At 60.5% G+C, this 19,533-nt stretch overlaps 2 protein-coding genes across 7 annotated transcripts in view; one reads left to right on the top strand and one right to left on the bottom strand.

The window, feature by feature from the left end:
* The first annotated feature begins 211 nt into the window (after window positions 1–211).
* ANO8 (anoctamin 8) lies at window positions 212–12,099 on the top strand. Of its 6 annotated transcripts, none has more exons than XM_039702377.1 (18): window positions 212–349; window positions 2,061–2,171; window positions 2,956–3,088; window positions 3,176–3,314; window positions 3,630–3,726; window positions 4,144–4,260; window positions 4,548–4,675; window positions 5,144–5,326; window positions 6,062–6,214; window positions 6,407–6,533; window positions 6,612–6,667; window positions 7,102–7,176; window positions 7,371–7,514; window positions 8,087–8,728; window positions 8,948–9,139; window positions 10,037–10,168; window positions 10,949–11,059; window positions 11,401–12,099. In XM_039702377.1, exons 2-18 carry the CDS (start codon window positions 2,105–2,107, stop codon window positions 12,061–12,063), a joined length of 3,159 nt encoding a protein of 1,052 aa, XP_039558311.1. In that variant the 5' UTR covers window positions 212–349; window positions 2,061–2,104; the 3' UTR covers window positions 12,064–12,099. The 6 variants fall into 6 exon arrangements, with proteins under 6 accessions (XP_039558311.1, XP_039558310.1, XP_039558309.1 ...); XM_039702376.1 differs by having other exon boundaries at window positions 4,072–4,260; window positions 5,165–5,326; XM_039702375.1 differs by having other exon boundaries at window positions 4,072–4,260; window positions 10,040–10,168.
* A 3,038-nt stretch (window positions 12,100–15,137) lies between these two features.
* Window positions 15,138–19,533, bottom strand: part of DDA1 (DET1 and DDB1 associated 1) — a 4,557-nt gene continuing 161 nt past the window's right edge. Inside the window, exons 2-5 of the mRNA XM_039702372.1 lie at window positions 18,820–18,900; window positions 18,385–18,436; window positions 17,562–17,623; window positions 15,138–17,005 (exon numbers count right to left, since the gene is read on the bottom strand). Of these exons, the coding sequence (XP_039558306.1) occupies window positions 16,895–17,005; window positions 17,562–17,623; window positions 18,385–18,436; window positions 18,820–18,900 (306 nt within the window). The 3' untranslated portion in view covers window positions 15,138–16,894. The remainder of the gene's footprint in view (window positions 17,006–17,561; window positions 17,624–18,384; window positions 18,437–18,819; window positions 18,901–19,533) is intronic.

Genomic DNA, 19,533 nt, shown 5'->3' with positions numbered 1-19,533 from the left:
CACCGGTGACATCCCCCGTGCCACCCCCACCCCGGGAAGGTTTTGCCCCCGCCTTGCCAGGCCCGTGCCCCCCCCGGCACGCCAGGGGGGTGGCGCAGCTCGCAGCCTTTGTGTCGCTGTCCCCACGCTGTCGTTAGGGTCCCCTCCCCCGCGTGGCGCTGGGCCAGGGGACATCCCCTGACCGGGGTCCCCGCGGCGGGGGGGGGGGGGGGGGGTGGCAGGGCCTGGTGGCAGCTGTGCCACCGAGCGGGGCTTCTGCCCGTGACCCACTTCGTGCCCCCCCCGGGACACCGCTCGGTCCCGGGCACCGCCGCGCCGCAGCTCCGGTGACCTTAGCCCGGGAGCCAAGGTGAGCGGCAGGGCTGGCGACAAAAGGGGACAAGCGGGGGGACCCGGGGGGTGGCACACGGCCCCCCAACCCCGCCGAGCCCTCGGGGCCACCTCGGCGTCGGGAGGGGCTGCGGGGTGAGGGTGGCGGTCACCCCAAAGCCCAGCCAGCCTGGGGGTGCTGGGGATCCCCCCCCTTTTCCATCACGTTGGGCACGGAAACCCCCCCGGCCCTGGGTCTGTGTCCCCGGGGTGGGCATCGCACGCGGGTGGCAGTGTCGCGGGTGGCACCGCTGCGGGCGGGACATAAATAATGCAGGGTGGGTGAGCTCAGTGGGCCGGCGTCACCCGGCTGCCCTGGCAGGGTGGCACTGCCACCACCGGGCACCCCGGGAGCCATTGGCCTGGCACCCTGAAACACGGGCACCCTGAGAGTCTGGCACCCCAACATCCAGCTGCACCCCTGCACCCCACCACCGTGGTACCCCGATAGCCCAGTACCCCAAAACCTGGCTGCACCTGTACCCCTACACCCTGGTACCCCAGTACCTCAGCTCCCCAGCACCCCTGCATCCTGGCACCCCAACACCCTGGCACCCCAACACCCACACACCCCAGTACCCCACCAGCCTGGCACACCTCAGCACCCTGGCATCCAATACCCTGATACCCCAGCACCCTGCTACCCCAACATTCCCAAGCCCGGGCACCCCAACACCCCAGCCCCCAACGCCCTGGCCCCCCAGCACCCCTAAACCCTAACCCGGGGCACCCTGGCACCCCATCACCCCCAGACCCTGGCACCCCGGCACCCCAGGGCAGGACCCGGCCTGCCGGACCAGTGCCACAGCGGGGGTGGCAGCCTGGCACTGTCCCCAAGTGCCACCCTCGGCTCGGGTGGGTGGGGACAGCGCAGCCTTTCAGAGCACATCAGGGCGCGGGGTTTGGGGGGTCTCAGCCGAGGTTCCCGGGAGGTGCCCGGGTTTTGGGGTGCCTTCCCCGCCATCAGCAGCTCTGGCATTTCCTGTTTTCCCGGGCGGTTTCCGGCACCCCGAGCCCTTCCCAGCCCTGGGGCACCGCCACATCCCCGGCTGAGGAGGGGACACTGAGGCACGAGGGGACTGTGAGGCAGGGAGGCGACAAACGGGGTCCCCACGACACCGGGGACCCCATCCCTCCCCTCCTCCCTGCCGGCCCCGGGTGGATTTTTTGGGATCCCCCCGTCCCCACCCTCGCCGGGAGGCGCTTTGGGGACACCGGGCAAGGGGACAACGCGTCCCGGCGGCGCGGCCACCCCAGGGCGGTGTCCCCTCTGTGCCACCCGCGCTCCGGGGGTGCTTTGGGGACTGTCCCCATCCCAGCCCGGCGCGGTGGCGCGGGGCCCGCCGGGTTTCCATGGAGACCGGCTGCTTTTCCCAATCCCCGTTTTTCCTGCGCTTTTCCGTGCCCGGGCTCCGGGAGGAGGTGAGAGCCTTTGGGGACGCTCCGAGGGGACACCCCGCGACATTCGGCACGGCCGGAGGTGTGCAGGACGCGCCGGCGGCTCCTCCCCGCAGCTGTCGGGGCCGGTTTTGGGAGCTGCCGCAGGAGAAATCCGATGCCGGGGCGGTGGCACGGCCGTGACCCGTGCCACGGCCGGGCTGGGGACAGCCGGGGGCGCGGCCCGGGGCTCCGGGGCCGATCGGGATCCGCTGCCCGGGGATGTTGATCCCTTGCCGGCGTCCCCCCCGCAGATAAACTCTTCGGGAAGCGGCTGCTCCAGGCCGGGCGCTACATCATGTCCCACAAGGCCTGGATGAAAACGGTGCCCACGGAGAACTGCGACGTGCTCATGACATTCCCGGGTAGGGATGGGCCGGGAAACTGGGATCGGGGTGGGGTGGGCTCGGGAAAACCGGGATCGGGATGGGGTAGGACCGGGAAAACCGGGATAGGGGTGGGATGTGGCCCGGAAAACCGGGATCAGGATGGGGTGAGACCGGGAAAACCGAGATTGGGATGTGACTGGGAAAACTGTGATAGTGGTGGGGTGGGACCGGGAAAACCGGGATTGGGATGGGGCCGGGAAAATCTAGGATAGCTGGGGAAGGAGGGGGTGGTGATGGTGGGGAGAGCCAGGGAGGTGGCAGTGGGGATGGGGGATGTGGCACTGGGGATGAGGGATTGGGGTGGGATAGGGGATGTAGGGAGGGATTGAGGTTGTGGGATTGGGGTGGGATGGGAAGGTGGGAAGGGATGGGGAATGTGTGGATGGATGGGGACCGGGACAGGGACACCTGGCAGGATGGGGACAGGGATAGGGACACATAGTGGGATGGGAACCATAGGGATGGGTGAGGACCAGGATGAGGGACACGTGGCAGGATCAGGACTGGGATGAGGGACACCAGAGGGCTGGACACTGGGACAGGGACACGTGGCAGGATGGGGACAGGGATGAGGGACATGGGGATGGATGGGGACAGGGATGAGGGACAGAGGGAGGGCTGGGGACTGGAACAGGGACACGTGGCAGGATCAGGACAAGAGTGAGGGACACGGGGATGGATGGGGACAGGGATGAGGGGCACGCAGCAGGATGGGCCCCGGGCTGGTGACACGGCAGGACACGCGCTGCTGTCCCCGCAGACAGCACGGATGACCACACGCTGCTGTGGCTGCTGAACCACATCCGCCTGGGCATCCCCGAGCTGATCGTGCAGGTGCGGCACCACCGGCACACTCGCGTCTACGCCTTCTTCGTCACCGCCACCTACGAGAGGTGCGTGCCCATCCCCTCTGTGTCCCCACCATGTCCCCAGCGTGTCCCCAGCATGTCCCCAACGCTGTCCCCACGCTGTGGCCGCAGTTTGCTGCGCGGGGCGGACGAGATGGGGCTGCGGAAGCCGGTGAAGGCGGAGTTTGGGGGCGGCATGCGCAGCTTCTCCTGCGACGAGGATTACATCTACAAGAACATTGAGAACGAGCTCGGTTTCTTCAGCTCCCAGGTGGGGACCAGCACGGGGGGTACGGGGTACGGGGTGTGGGATACAGGGTGTGGGGTGTGGAGTGTGGGAGGTACTGGATGTGGGATATGGGATATGAGATTATGGGGATATTGTGCGTGGGATACCAAGATGTGGGGTACAGGGATGTGGGGTACAGGAATCCAGGGATATGGGGGTGTTGGGATATGGGGATCTGGGATATGGGGATCTGGGGAGGCTGGGTGAGGATCCAGCCACCCCCGGCGATGGGGACAGGGCCAGGGCCAGGGCCAGGGAGGGGGCAGGGCCCGGGACAATGGCAGCGTGTCCCTGCAGGAGCGGCAGAGCATCATCCGCTACTGGCTGGAGAACCTGCGGGCCAAGCAGGGCGAGTCCCTGCACAACATCCACTTCCTGGAGGGACAGCCCATCAGTGAGTGTGGCACCCGGTGACACTGCCACGGCACGCGGTGACACTGCCGAAGCGCGGGGTGACACTGCCATGGCACGCGATGGCACCTGGTGGCACTGCCCCTGTGGCACGGGGCTCCCACGTGCCACTGTCCCCATTGTCCCTGTGCCAGCCCTGCCACCCCAGGGCCACACGGGGTGGCAGTGGGGACCCCAGGCTGTGTTCCCATTGTCCCTGACCCTGTCCCCACTGTCCCCATCCCTGGGGCCATGTGCTGCGCGGGGTTTGTAGGATCATGGTGGGCACAGAGCTGTCCCCGCTGTCCCCACTGTCCCCATTGTCCCCCCCCTACTCCCACCCATCCAGGGCCACACGGGGTGGCAGCAGGGACCCCGGGCCATGTCCCTGTTGTCCCTGACGCCGTGTCCCCGGTGGCAGTCCCGGAGCTGGTGGCACGGGGGGTGATCCAGCAGCTGTTCCCGCTGCACGAGCAGAGGATCCTCAAGCGCCTGATGAAGTCCTGGGTGCAGGCGGTGTGCGAGGCGCAGCCCCTCGGTGAGCCCCGGGGCTTGTGGGGATTTGGGGTCACCCCAGAAGGGTTTTGGGGGTCCCACAGGGTTTGGGGTGACCCCAGAAAGGTTTTTGGTGTCCCAGCCCCTCGATGAGGCTTTGGAGTATTTTTGGGGTCCCAGAGGGTTTGGGATCCCAAAAGGGTTTTAGAGGTCCCATTTAGGGTGATCCCCGTGGGATTTTTGGGCTCCCAGCCCCTCGGTGATCTTTGGGGTGACCCCAGTGGGGTTCTTGGCTCCCGGCCCCGCTGATGTCCCCTGTGCCCCGCCCAGATGACATCTGTGACTATTTTGGGGTGAAGATCGCCATGTACTTCGCCTGGCTGGGCTTCTACACCTCGGCCATGGTGTACCCGGCCGTGTTCGGCTCCATCCTCTACACCTTCACCGACAGCGACCCGGTGAGCCCTGGGGTCGCTGCAGGGTTACTCTGGGGTCTTCCCAGCCTTCCGGGGGGTTGCCATCCTCTCTTGGGGTTCCCATCCTCCTGTGAGGGTTTCCAAACTCCTTTAAGGGTTTCCATCCCGTCTGGGGTTTTCATTCCTCTTTGGGGTTTACCAGCTTTCCTTGAGGGTTTCCATCCTTCCTTGGGGTATTCCATCCCTTTCTGTAGGGTTTTCTATCCCTTTTTGTAGGGTTTTCTGTCCCTTTTTGTGGGGTTTTCTCTCCCTCCTTGTAGGGTTTTCCTTGTGGGGTTTTCCATGCCTCCTTGCGGGGCTTCCCCCCTTCCCTGACGGTTTCCCTCTCTCTTGCTCCCACTTTTCCCTATTCCCCCACCCCATCCATTCCCTCGGGGCTGGGGAACTCCCAACCCCACAGGGCTGGGTTTGGGGGCCATGGGGACAGGGAGGGGACCAACCCCGGTGCAGTTGGTGCCATCTGTCCCCCAGACCAGCCAGGACATCTCCTGTGTGGTCTTTGCCATCTTCAACGTCATCTGGGCCACGCTGTTCCTGGAGGAGTGGAAGCGCCGCGGCGCCGAGTTCGCCTACAAGTGGGGGACGCTGGACACGCCCGCCGAGTCCCTGGAGGAGCCCCGGCCCCAGTTCCGGGTCAGACACCGCCTCGGGGTCCCGTCCCTTCTGGGGTTCCATCCCTTGGGGTCCCATTCCCTGGGAAAGGTCCCGTCCCTTCTGGGGATCCCATTCCTTGGGGGTCCCATTCCTTGGGGGTCCTATCTCTTTGGGGGATCCCATCCCCTGGGAAAGGTCCTGTCCCTTCTGGGGATCCCATTCCTTGGGGGTCCCATCCCTTTTGGGAGATCGCATTCCTTGGGGGATCCCATTCCATGAGAGGGGCTCCATCCCCTGGGAAAGATCCTGTCCCTTCTGGGGACCCCACTCCTTGGGAGATCCCATTTCATGGGGGATCCCATACATTTTGGGGTATCCCATTCCTTGGGGGTCCCATCCCTTGGGGGTCCTATCCCTTGGGAGGGGCCCCATCCCCTGGGAAAGGTCCCATCCCTTTTGGGGGATCCCATTCTTCGGGAAGGCCCCCAGATCCCATCCCGAGGGGGTTCAGCCACCAGCCCCAGGGTCCTGGGGGGCGTCCCTGGATCTGTGGGTGCCAGGGGCTGTGGGCTCCTTCGATCTGTGGGTTCCTGGATCTGTGGGGTCTCATGGGCTGTGGGGTCCCCAGATGTGTGGGGTGCCAGGATCTGTGTGTGCCACGGCCGTGGGGTGCTGTGGGGTGCCATGGGTCCCCGAGCTGTGTGTGCCACAGCTGTGGGGTGCTGTGGGGTGCCGTGGGTCCCCGAGCTGTGTGTGCCACGGCCGTGCCCGCAGGGCACCAAGCGGATCAGCCCGGTGACCAGCGCCGAGGAGTTCTACTACCCGCCCTGGAAGCGCCTCCTGTTCCAGAGCCTCGTCAGCCTCCCCGTCTGCCTGGCCTGCCTCGCCCTCGTCTTCCTCCTCATGCTCGGCTGCTTCCAGCTCCAGGTGTGGCCCCGCTCTGGGGACAGTGACAGTGGCACCGCCCTGGGGACAGTGACAGTGGCACCGTCCTGGGGACAGTGGTACTGCTCCTGGTCCTGGTGCTGCTCGAGGTCCTGATCCTGACCCTGATTGTCTCCCTGTCCCATCCCTGTCCCTGTCCCTGTCCCTGTCCCCTCCCTGTCCCTGTCCCTACAGGAGCTGGTGCTCAGCATCCAGGAGCTGCCGCGTGTCCTTCGCTTCCTGCCCAAAATCATCCTGGCTGTCATTGTCACCGCCTGTGACGAGCTCTACAAGAAAGTGGCCTTGTGGCTCAATGACATGGGTGCGCTGGGGACCCTGCGGTGACCCTGAGGTGGCCCTGGGACCCCCGAGCCCCCCTGACCCCCCCTGTGCCCTGCAGAGAATTACCGGCTGCAGAGCGCCTACGAGAAACACCTCATCATCAAAATGGTCCTGGTGAGGGGACACGGGGACACTGAGGGGACACTGGGGGACACTGGGACTTGGGTGATATGGGAGATATGGGGAGACTGGGGGACACGGGGGACATGTGGGGGCTGGGGACACAGGGACACAGGGGGACTGGAGGGGGCCAGGATCAGGGACACGGGGGACTGGGAAGGATTGGAGAGGTCCTGGCAGCTCTTGCTGAGGGGACAGAGGGTACTGGGGGGGACTGGAGGGGTCCCAGTGGCTCTTGGTGAGGGACAGAGGGGACCAGAGAGGTCCAGGAGGGACAGAGGGGACTGAAGGGGTCCTGGCAGCTGCAGAGGAGACAGATGGGGCTGGAGGTGTCACAGAAGGGACACGGAGGGCAGCGGAAGGTCTCAGGCAGTGCTGAGGGAGGGGACACCAAGGTGACCGAGGTGCCACCCCCCTGTCACCGCCAGTTCCAGTTCGTCAATTCCTACCTGAGCCTTTTCTACATCGGATTCTACCTCAAGGACATGGAGCGCCTCAAGGAGGTGAGGGGACCCTGCCGGGGGCGCCGATGTCCCCAGAGTGTCCCCAACACCCACCCCCTCCACCACCACCGCATCCCTCTGGGTGTCCCCGCGTGTGTCCCCGCCCGGCGCGGCTCACGGCGTGTCTCTGTGTCCCTGTGTGCTCGTGGTGTCGCCGTGTTGTCCCTTTTGTGTCCCTTGTGTCCCTTCCGCAGCTCCTGCTCATCCTGTCCCTGTCGCAGAGCCTCGCGCGGCAGCTCCGGGAGGCTCTGCTCCCCTCCATCCTCCTCCACCTCCACCTGTCCCTCATCTTCCTCAGGCGCCTCCTGCGCTTTTGCTGGACCCTGGGAGTATCCAAAGTAGGAACGCGGGGACACCCAGGGGACACCCAGGGGACACAGGTGTCCCCAAGCCCCCCAGGGTGGCGGTGGCGCTGCTGCAGCCCCGCCCCATCGGGGTGTCAGCGATGGGCGGGGGTGACAGCGGAGGGGACACGGGGGGGGGTGACAGGGAGGGACGGGGACCCCGGGAGGACACCACAAGGGGAGAAGGGACACTGTGGGGACATCAGGGACACCACGAGTTGAGCAGGAACACCACAAGAAGAGCAGGGACACTTAGGGGGACATCGGAGAGGAGCAGGGACAGCACGAGGACACCACAAGGGAAGCAGGGACACTGTGGGGACATCAGGAGCAGGAACACCACAAGAGGACATCAGGGACACCACAGCACGAGGACACCACAAGGGAAGCAGGGACACTGTGGGGACATCAGGAGCAGGAACACCACAAGAGGACATCAGGGACACCACAAGGGCAGCAGGAACCCCACAGGAGGAGCAGGGACCCCACGGGGCCAGGCCATGGGGACATTCCCCAGCGATGTGTGTGTGTTGGGGGGTGACACCGTGGCCACCGTGTCCCTACAGATGCTGGCCACGCTGCTGATCACGCGGCAGTTCCTGCAGAACGTGCGGGAGGTGTCGCAGCCCCACCTGTACCAGCGGCTCCGCCGCGGCGAGCTCACGGTGCGCAGCGTGCGGCAGCTGCTCCGCGCCCTGCTCCGCCTGCTCGCCCCCCGGCCGCCCCCGGCCGCCCCTCCGGAGGGCAAGAAATGCCTCAACGGGGGCTGCGGGGTGCCCGAGGAGGAGGAGGAGGAGGAGGAGGAAGAGCGGCGCGGCTCGGACTCGGAGGAGGAGAGCGCGCTGGACTGCGGGCTGAAGCTGAAGAAGGTGAGCTTCATCGAGCGCGGCGAGCGGCGCCCCGAGCCCGCCGGCCCCGAGGACGAGCCCTTCCTGGAGGAGGGCAGCCCCACCATGGTGGAGAAGGGCATGGACCCCGCGGCTGTGTTCGAGCTCTGCGAGGAGGAGGAGGAGGCCGAAGCGCAGCCCGGCAGCCCCGGCAGGGCGGCGGAGCCGGCGGTGCTGGCGAGGAGGAGGAGGAGGGAGGAGGAGGAGGGGGAGGAGGAAGGGAGGAAGCGCAACCGCGCCTCGTGGATTGACCCCCCCGAGGAGGATTACTCCACGCAGCTGACCCAGGCTGAGGTGGAGAGCTGCATGAAGAAGTACGAGGTGGGTGGCTTGTGTCCCCCTTGTCCCTGGACCTGCTGGGTTCCCCAAGGGCTTCCCGGGGTTCTCTGAGGTGTCCCCGTGGCCATCAGGATCCCCAAGGTGTCCCATGGGGTCCCTGAGGTGCCCCCGTGTCTGGTGGCCTCCCAAAGTGTCCCTTCCCGAGCTGTCCCATCCGGACCCACTCCTGGTGACCTGCCCGTGTCACCGCTGTCCCCTCAGGACACCTTCCAGGACTACCAGGAGATGTTCATCCAGTTTGGCTACGTGGTGCTCTTCTCCTCGGCCTTCCCGCTGGCGGCCGCCTGCGCGCTGCTCAACAACGTGCTGGAGATCCGCAGCGACGCCTTCAAGCTCTGCAGCGGCCTGCAGAGACCCTTCGGGCAGCGCGTGGCCATCATCGGCCACTGGCAGGTGGGACACGGGACAGAGGGGACACGGGGACAGCAGGGACACAGGGACACTGGCAGGTGGGGCACGGGGACATGGGGACAGAGGGGACACTGGGAACATGGGGACATGGAGACACTGGCAGGTGGGGCATGGGGACAGCGGAGACAGAGGGGACAGCAGGGAGAGTGGGGACAGAGGGGACAACAGGGACACTGGGGACAGTGGGGACAGCAGGAGATCGGGGCTCTTTGTCCCCACTCGGTGGCACAGAAATGACGTTCTCAGAGAAGTTGCTCACAGGCTTCTCGTCTTTGACCTGAAAAGCCATTCAGGAATTTAATCTTTAAGAACTGACAATTGTTAAACCACTAAAAAAGGTTAACGAGAAAAGCTTCGCTCCCTAAATAAGCTAAAAAAAATTTTTTAAAGAATAAAAGAACTGAAAATTTAAATTTTATTTATTTCATTATCAATTAAAAATATTAGAAATTTATTAAATATAATTATTTAATATAGTATAATTATGTATTATTAATTATTATTAATTACTATTATAAAATATTATCAATCACTATTACTTACTGTTATTATAATCATTATTAATAATAACTAGTATAACCATTATTAATAACTATTTGATAATAGTTATTAAATATTGTTAACTATTTTTAAATACTATTATTAACTATTACAATTAGATAATACTATTAAATTTTCTTTAATTCTAATCACACTTAATTACCACTAAACCTTTTTCCTTCACGCCCTTTTAAAACTTTAAACCTCCTCCACCTTCCCACCTCCCAACCCAAAAATCAACCGACACATTCCCATAACCACACTGACCATTCACCACCACGCTAATTAACAAATTAACCGAAACCCCCCTCGAATGAATGCCCCAAACGTGTGGTGCAGAAGGTGATGGAGGCCATGGGCGTGGTGGCCATCGTGGTGAACTGCTTCCTGATCGCGCAGTGCGGGCAGCTGCAGCGCCTCTTCCCGGGGCTCAGCCCCGAGGCCGCCATCATCTCCGTCGTGGTGCTCGAGGTACCGGGGCAGCAGGCTTGGGGTCCCCTGGGGGCAGCTCCGGGGCTGGGGACACCCCAGGGTCACCCTGCTGGGGTTTGGGGTCCTCCCAGGGTCACCCCGCTGGGGTTTGGGTGCTCCAGGGTCACCCTGCTGGGGTTTGGGGTCCCCCCAGAGTCACCTCTGGGTTTGGGGTACTCCAGGGTCACCCTGCTGGGGTTTGGGGTCACCCTGCTGGGATTTGGGGTCCCCCCAGAGTCACCTCTGGGTTTGGGGTACTCCAGGGTCACCCTGCTGGGGTTTGGGGTGCCCAGGTTGGGTCACGGATTGCGGGGTGGTGATGGCTGCGGGTGGGAATGGCCGGGGGAGTTCTGGGCTGGATGGGCCACGAATCCCTGGGTACTCCCAGCTCTGGGTATGCAATCCCTGGGTACTGAAATCCCTGGGTATTTACAGACTTGGGTACTCACAGCCCTGGGTACTCAAATCTCTGAGTACTACCAGAGTAGCAGGCCAGTACTACTACCCATGAGCACTCACAGCGCTGGGTACTCACAGCTCTGGGTATGAAATCCCTGGGTATTTACACCTCTGGGTACTCACAGCTTTGAGTACTGAAATCCCTGGACAATTAATTCATTAATTCCCTGGACACTGGGCCAGATTTTGGGATGGAAGGGGCAGATTTTGGGATGGAAGAGGCAGATTTTGGGGTGGAAAGGCCGGATTTTGGGATGGAAGGACAGGATTTCAGGAATGCTGGGAATGCTGAGGCGTGTCCCCATGTCCCCGTGTCCCCAGCACTTCGCCCTGCTCCTCAAGTACGTCATCCAGGTGGCCATTCCCGACATTCCTGCCTGGGTGGCTGAGGAGATGGCCAAGCTGGAGTACCAGCGCCGCGAGGCCTTCAAGGTGGGTCCTGCCGGGGTGGCGTCCCCAGCCTGTCCCCAACGTGTCCCCAAGGGTCCCCAAAGTGTTCCCAGCATCACTGGGTTCCCCAAGGTGTCCCCATGCCCACTGGCCCTCCTGGGGTGTCCCTAAGCCCAGTGTCCCCTGAATGTGCCCCTCGATGTGTCCCTGATGTCCCCTAGATGTGCCTCCTGTGTGTCCCCATGCCCCGTGTCCCCTCGATGTGTCCCCCATCTCTGTCCCCTCGATGCCCCATGGCTGTGTCCCCTCAATATCCCCTGGTTGTGTCCCCCGGCCACGCCCCACGCCCGGTGTCCCCTCGATGTCCCCGTGGCTATCCCCAGAAGCACGAGCGGCAGGCCCAGCACCACTTCCAGCAGCAGCAGCGCCGCAAGCGCGAGGAAGAGGAGCGGCAGCGCCACGCCGAGCTCCAGGCGCGCCGCGACCGCGACCCCGCCCGCGACGAGGCCACCAAGGCCGAGGCCACCGGGCAGGACCCGGCGCACGACAAGGGCCAGGCCAAGGGGAAAAGCTCCGGCGGCTCCTCCGCGCACGGCCCCGACAAACCCAAGCGGCCGAGCTCGCTGCTGGCCACCAACAACGTGATGAAGCTGAAGCAGATCATCCCCCTGCAGGGCAAATTCCTGTCCGGGGGCACGGGCGCGGCTGGCACCGCCACCGCCAGGTCGCCGCAGTCGCCCACGGGCAGCGAGAACAAACTGCCGGGATTCCTGAGCTTCAGATTCCTCAAATCGCCCGAGACTAAGCGGGACGCGGGCACCGAGAAGGTGCAGTCGCCCACCAAGCCCTTCAACCCCGGCAAGCTCTTTAATTTCGGCAAGTCCGAAGGGCTCGGTGCCAACGGGGGCGCGGCCGGAGCGTCCCCGCAGCCCCGGGCGGGGCCCTCGGCGGACGCGGGGCCCGGGAAGGCACAACTCAACGAGGAAGGGGCGCGGGAGGAAGCGGAGAACCGGGCGGAGGAGGAGGGCGGCGGTGCCCGGCTCTGACCGGGGGCTCCGGGGGGGCAGGAGGAGCCGGGCGGGGGAGGAGAGCGGCGGTGCCCGGTTCTGAGCGGGGATCCGGGAGCACGGGGAGCCAGAGAACCGGGCGGAGGAGGAGGAGGGCGGCGGTGCCCGGTTCTGAGCGGGGCTCCCCCGGTTCCGGCGGTTCCGGGAGCCGCCCGGTCCCTGCTGCGCGCGGCCGTGGCCGTCGGGAGCCTCTCGCCGCCGCTCGCCCGCGGGGCGGGCCCGGGGGCCGCCAGCGCCGCGCTCCGCTCCGCTGCTCTGTGCTGTGTCCCGCCGTGTCCCCCCGGTCCCCCGGGATGTGTCCCCTCGTGTCCCCCCGGTCCCCCGGGCTGTGTCCCCCCGGGCCCCCCCGGCCCCGCCGCGCGGAGCCGCCGCCACCGCCCCGGGAGCCGCGGGGGGACGGCGGGGGAGGCCTGAGAGCGGCGGAACCGCGGGAGCGGCACGGCGCGGGTCATCCCGGTGCGGCCGGAGCATCCCGGAACTTCCCAGGCGCACCGGAGGGAGTTATCCCGGTTTTCCACGGGCAGCGGGAGCAGTTGTCCCGGTTTTTGGAGCATCCCGGTTTTCCATGGGCACCGGTTTCCATGGGCACCGGGAGCAGTTATCCCGGTTTTTGGAGCATCCCAAACTCTCCCACAGTCCCGGTTTCCCCCAGAGACGCCGCGCTCCAGCCTTTGGATCCTCCGGGAGCCGCATCCCGCTCCGGGAATTCCCGGGACGAGCCCGATTCAGCCGTGCCTCAACCCTGCTCCGCCCGCTCCCCCCGCCTGGATCCCGGATCCCAAATCCCGGAGATCCTTCCCAGGAGTTTTCCAGCCGGGAATGGGGCGCGTTTCCCGGGAATGCCGTGCATGGGCAGCGTTTCTTGCACTAAATCCCAACCCCGATCCCGCCGCCGGTGCCGCTTCTCCCAAATCCCAAATCCCAGCGGGACATTCCCGGCTCCAGCTCCGAATTCCCTGGAATTCTGTCGCAATAAGGGGCGGGACAAGGAGGGGACGCGGGGAGGGACAATGGGGGAGGGGGTGGGAGCCGCTTCGCTGCTGCCGCGGGAAGGAATTCCGGGATTCCCTGGATCGGCTTTTCCAGCGGGATCCATGCTGGGAATGCGCTCCCTCCTTTCCCTGCTTCGCTTCGCGGGGCTGGTGGCACTTGGGGACATCCATTCCCAAAGGGAAAAATCGGGGAAAAGAGGGAAAAGCTGGGAAAAGGGAGGGGGGGGTTGTCCCGAGTCCCCTCCTGTTCCTCTTCCCAAAAATCAGGTTGGAATTTTTTGGGGGGGTTTTCCCCCCCCCACCCCTCCTCTTTCGAAGACTCCATGGAGTTTTGAAGAATGCATGGAATTTCAAAGAATCCATGGAATTTTGGGGTTTGGGGTTTTTTTGGGGATCCCAAATCGAAGCCATTTTCCAGAGCAATAAGTGCAGGAAAATCCGGGATTCCCGAGGGAAAGGCTCCGCGTCCCTGCTCCAGGGTAGGAAAATCCCAGTGGAATCAGGGAGGGAAATTTGGGAATGTGGGAATTGGAGAAGGGAAATTTGGGAATTGGGGATGGAGTTTGGGAATTGGGGACAGATTTTGGGATGGGAGATTGAGATTTGGGATGGAGTTTGGGAATTCAGGGCAGAGCTTTGGAAATTGGGGATGGAGATTTGGGAATGTGGATGGAGGAGGATCCCAATCCCCCCACCTGGCCTGGAATATCCCAGAGATCTTGGGGCTGATCCCGGGAAAAGGGAGCCCTGGGAACCTTGGGAATTCCAGGAAACTGAGACCCCAAAGTTCCAGGAGGCTCCGGCTCCTCCTCCTGCCCTCATCCCATGGGATTTTCCCAAAAACCCCGGGAATGGCTTTGATCCCATTTCCCTCTGGAACACAGAATTCCCAGAGGGAAAAGCCCCAGATCCGGGGAATTTTCATCCCTTTCCCAAAAAAAACAACAAAAAAATCTCTGGAATTACGGAGGAGGGGAAAATTTGGGAATGGTTTTTCCTTTGATTTTTTTCCTTGGAGTGGGAATTCCAGGAAAGGAAGGAAGGGGGGGGGTAATTTATTTCTTTTTAATTTATTTTTGTAAAATCCGCAATAAAAAAGAAATTTATTTCGACAGCTCATTTGCATCTCATTTGCATATTTGAATATTCAAATTCGGCTCCAGGATCCGGAGCAGCATTCCCAGCCTCTGGAAAAAGGGGAACCAAATATTCTCAGGAGCCAGGAAAGGAGGGAAAAACCCGATTAAATCCTCAAAATTCCATCAATTTCTTGTTGATACAAATGTGGAATTCTTGGAAAAGAAATTCCCACAGAAGAATACTGGTGAATATACAGGATTTTAGCAGGAATTTTAGGAAAATTCAGGATTTTCCAGCTCTGTGATCCTGGATTTTGGGTGGAAATGGAAGGATTTGAAGGGAAAATCCTGGAGCTGAGCATGACGGAGCTTCCCAGGATTTGGGAATGGCCAAAATTGGGTGGAAAATTCCCAAGAAATTCAGGATTGAGCTCTGGGAATTGCAGGAATTCTGAGAATTCCAAGCCCTGTGGGTGTTTGGGGGCAGAAACTGGGCCAAAAAAAACCAGGAAAATCCTGGGATTTGGGAATTCCAGGTTGGAAGGCACCAGGAAGTGGGAGGAGAGGATTTTCCCAGGAATTTTCCAGAAGACTTCCTGAATGGGATCAAGGGAAGGGGAGGAAGAGGGAATTGCAGGGAAAGCTGGGAATGACCTGGAGGAGAGGGGGAAGGGGGATCCCAAATGCAGGGATGGGAGGAGAACCCCAAATCCAGGGATTTTGGGAATTTGGGATGGGATGAGGACAGGACTCACTGCAGGGATCCCAAAGAAATCCATGGACGAGAATCCCAAATTCAGAGATCCCAAATCCAGGAAGGGGATGAGAACCCCAAATCCAAGGATCCCAAATCCCAACGGGATCTGGACCTTCCAGCCAATCCCAACCTTTTCCCCGGAATTCCCCATCCCTGTTTTTTCCGGGATAAATCCTCGTTCCCGAGGCTCCCACCCCCCTTTTCCTGGGGGAAAAAAAGTGGGAATTCCAGCAGGAAGTGCCAACTCTTTAATGGAACAACATTCCCCAGCCTCGGGAACCCCGGGATCCGCCCTCCTCTCCTGGAAACCCCGGAATTCCTCCCGGAGATTCCTCAAATCCGGCTCCTCCCGCAGTTCTCCAGCTGGAAATCCCAAACCCAACCAAAATCCCGGGAATTCCGCTTGTCCTTCCCCCCCCCCCCTCCCCCCCAACACCGCATTCCAGGAATTCCAAAGTCACTTCCATAAAAAAACCAACCAAACAAAACAAAACAAACAAAAAAAAAATTGGGAAAAACGGAGGCAGAGCCAAAGTTCTGGATTGAATTCCAGTCCCAATTTCCGGGAATTCTGACCGGAGCCGTGTCCTGCTCCTGCTCCTCCCGAGCATCTGGGGGAGTTTTGGCCCTTCCCGGCCCGGAATTCCAAGGGTGGATCTGGGATTTTCTGGGAAAAGGGCAGCAGGAACCCTCCCAGAGCCAGGGAATCGATTCTGGGAATCTCCTGGAAAAATCCCTGCGGGTTTCCCAGCAAGGGGAGGGAGAAGGGCCCCGAATTCCGGGATTCCTGCAGGAGTCAGCTCCTCATGGAAAAGCAGCTGGAATTTTGGGATCATCTCGTCCTTTCCCGAGGTTCTCCATGGATCCTGAGCCTCTGGATGGTCCTGGAAAGGCAGCTGGGAATTGTCTCAATCCCGAGGATTTGGGGAGAGGGGGATGGGCTCTGCATTCCTGGAATTCCATCCTGGATTCTTCCATCTTGGATTCCTGAAATTCCATCCTGGATTCTGGAATTCCAGTCTGGATTCTCAAATTCCATCCTGGATTCTTCCAGCCCAGATCCCAAATCCCATCATGGATTCCCGAATTGCAGGCAGACTTCTCTCAGATCTGGGGCCGCTCCCGGTCCTGGGAATTCTGAGCGATCCCTCGGAGAGGATCCGGTGATTCCCAGGAAAAAATCGGGATTTAAGGATCAAAGCTCCCGGATTTTCCAAAGGGAGGTGGAAAAAATTCCGTGGATCCAGCCCCAAAAAAATCCTGGGATCCAAATTCCCAGGGATTGGCTCCAGCCATGATTGGAGCCCGGGAAGGGGTTGGGAATTTTCTGGAAAAATGGGAAAGGCCTCAAAAATGGGAAAGGTTGGGAATATCCAAAGGATTCCTGGGAATTTCTCAAGGGGGAAGTGAAGGGGAAAAAAATCCTGGAATTTTACATGGAGGGGATGTGGGGAATCCTGGGAAAAGGTGAGTTTTGGGAAGGGAGGAGATCCCAGAAAAAGTGGATTTTTGGGAATGAGGAATTCTGGAGTATCACAGGGAGGAGACCCCAAGAATCCCCCAAAAAAAGTGGAATTTAAAAAAAGAGTTGTTCTGGAATTTCACAAGGAGCAGATCCAAGGAATCCCAGGAAAAAGGGGATTTTGGGAAGGGAATAGATCCCAGGAGAAGTGGATTTTTGGGAATGAGCTCTTCTGGAGACGTCAGGAGCAAATCCCAGGAACCTCAGGAAAAAGGGGAATTTTGGGAATTAGGAATTCTGGGATATCCCAGAAAAAAGGGGAATTTTGGGAATTAGGGCCCCTAAGGACAAACAATCCTCCCTCTCCATAAAAACCCCATAAATACAAACCAAAAACCGGGCACGAGGCAAATCCCAAATAAATAGGGCGGATCCTGGGAATTCCCAGCGGGTCGGGGGAGGGGGGCGTGGGCGGTGAACAAAGCGGGAAGAGCCTTGGGAATTCCCGAATCCCAGGATTTTAAGTGTCCTCGGTCATGTCCTGGCTGCCGGTCCGGGCGATCTTGCGCGGCGGCGCCGAGTTCTCGCCCTCCAGCTCGGCCTGCTCCTGCTCGCGCTTCTTGGCCGCATTCTGCAACGATGCCAGGGGTGCCAGGGGTGCCAGGGAATGCCAGGGGTGCCAGGGGCAATTCCAGGGGTGCCAGGGGTGCCAGGGGTGCCAGGGGCAATTCCAGGGGTGCCAGGGGCAATTCCAGGGGGATTTCGGGGAATTTTAGGGAGTTCCAGGGGGATTTCAGGGGGCTCCAGGGGATGTTAGGGAGTTCCAGGGGCAATTCCAGGGGATTTTAGGGAGTTCCAGGGGCAATTCAGGGGGTTCCAGGGGAATTCCAGGGAGTTCCAGGGGCAGTTCTAGGGCAGGCTCCCAGCACAGGGATCCCTCGTGTTCCCACATGCTGGGATTCCCAAATCCCCGGATTCCCAAACCCCAGCATTTCCAATCCCAGCATTCCCAAACTCCCCACCACAACCTCCCCTCAATCCCAATTTTCCCTCATTCCCGGGGCAGAACCACCCCAGGATTTCCTGCTTGGAATTCCCACGTTCAACCATTCCTACAGGAATGATTCCTGGAATGAACCAATCCCAAATTCCCAGAAAAACTGGGAGTTTTGGGTCCCAAATGTCACCTTTTTGTCCCACTGCTGGTGGAGGTAGCGCAGGAGGATGTTTGTCTTCTCTGTCACAATTACTGGGGAAAATCCAAGGAAAAACAGGGAAAAGATTCCAGGTTTTAGGAGGATTCCAACAGGTAAGGAGGGAAGAAAAATTGGGAATTGTTGGGGGAAAAATTGGGATAAAGAAGTGGAAAATGGGAATAAATAAAAGGGGGAAAATGGGAATAAATAAAGGGGGAATATTGGGAATTAATAAAGGGAAAATTGGGAATAAATGAGGGAGAAATTGGGAATAAATAAGGGTGAAATTTGGGATAAAAGAACGGAAAGTTGGGAATAAGTAAAGGGGAAATTGGGAATAAACAGAGGGAAAACTGGGAGTAAATAAAGGGAAAATTGGGAATAAAGAAAGGGAAAAAGCTGGAAATAAAAAAGGCAGAAATTTGGGATAAATAAGGGGCAAAGTTGGTATAAAAGAGGGGGAGTGTTGGGAATAAATAAAGGAGAAATTTGGACTAAAAGGAGGGAAAATCTGGAATAAAAAAGGGGGAAATTTGGGATAAATAAGGGGCAAAGTTGGTATAAAAGAGGGGGAGTGTTGGGAATAAATAAAGGAGAAATTTGGACTAAAAGGAGGGAAAATCTGGAATAAAAAAGGGGGAAATTTGGGATAAATAAGGGGAAATTTGAGAATAAAGAGAGGGGGAAGTTGGGAATTACTAAAGGAAAAAATGGGAATTAAAAGGGGGGAAATTGGGAATAAAAAGGGGGAGGCTGGGACTGGGATCTCCCCGGTGAGGCCGATAACAAATGGGATTTTCCCGGGAGAACTCACTCTGTTCCGAGGGGAATTCTCTGGTGGGCAAATACACCGAGGGCCGGCGGTTCTGGAACGGGAACGAGAGAGAATCGGGGGTGGGACTGGGAACAGGGGCATTGGGAATGCTGGGACTGGGAATGCTGGGACTGGGAATGCTGGGACTGGGAATGCTGGGACTGGGAACAGGGGCATTGGGAATGCTGGGACTGGGAATGCTGGGATTGGGAATGCTGGGACTGGGAACAGGGGCATTGGGAATGCTGGGATCGGGGAATGCTGGGATTCGGGAATTCCGGGATTTGGGAACGCTGGGATGGGGAATTCCAGGATTGGGGAACTCCAGGATTGGGGAATGCCAGGATTGGGAAATGCCAGGACTGGGGAATGCCAGGACTGGGGAATGCCAGGACTGGGGAACTCCGGGAGCGGGGATGGCCCCGGAGCACTCACGGAGGCCTTGCAGACGGAATCCGCATGGAACCTGCTGAAGTTGCTCTTGTTGTACACTGGGAGACCCTTCAGGAAATCTGCCTGCAGAGCCACAGTTCCCAAAATCCCCTCAGGGAACGGGCAGGGACAGCCCCGGGAGCGCAGGCACACCCCAGAGATCACTGCCCGCCCCAGACTCCAGGCACTGAGGGGAAATTCCCGGGATTTGGGCAGCTCCAAGCTTTCCTTTCCCAGATAAAATTCCCAGCGTGATCCCAAGGCTGGGACCCCTAAGCCCCCCCCATAAAACAAATGGTTCAGTCCCATTTTAGGGGATCCCCTCATCTCAGGGTGTCCCCCGTAACACAAATGGTTCAGTCCCCCTCAGGCTGTCCCCCAGCCACGTTGGGGTGCTCCAACCTCACGCCGAGCCCAAACCCCGCCCTGGGGCTCCCCAAATCCCCCAAACCCCGCCGGGGTCCCCCCAATGTCCCAAACTTCTTCCTAGGACTCCCCTCACCCCAAACCCCGCCCTGGGGCTCCCCCTCACCCCCAAATCCGCCGCACCCCGCCCGGGGCTCCCCTCACGGCCGGCGCGGAGGGAGGAACCCTCTCACACCCCTCAGCCCCGCCACCCCCGCCCAGGCCGCGGCGGCCGCGGGCCCTACAGGCCGGAAGCGGCCGCGGTGCCGCCCCTGCGGTACCGGGAAGGCCGCGGGCGGCGCGGCGGGGCCC

The sequence above is a fragment of the Passer montanus genome, unplaced genomic scaffold (genome assembly GCF_014805655.1).
Source record: "Passer montanus isolate IOZ18808 unplaced genomic scaffold, ASM1480565v1 scaffold156, whole genome shotgun sequence".
NCBI classification, from domain to species: Eukaryota; Metazoa; Chordata; class Aves; order Passeriformes; family Passeridae; genus Passer; species Passer montanus.
The sequence above is the reverse complement of the archived record's forward strand: the minus strand, read 5'-3'. Positions and strand labels throughout refer to the sequence as shown.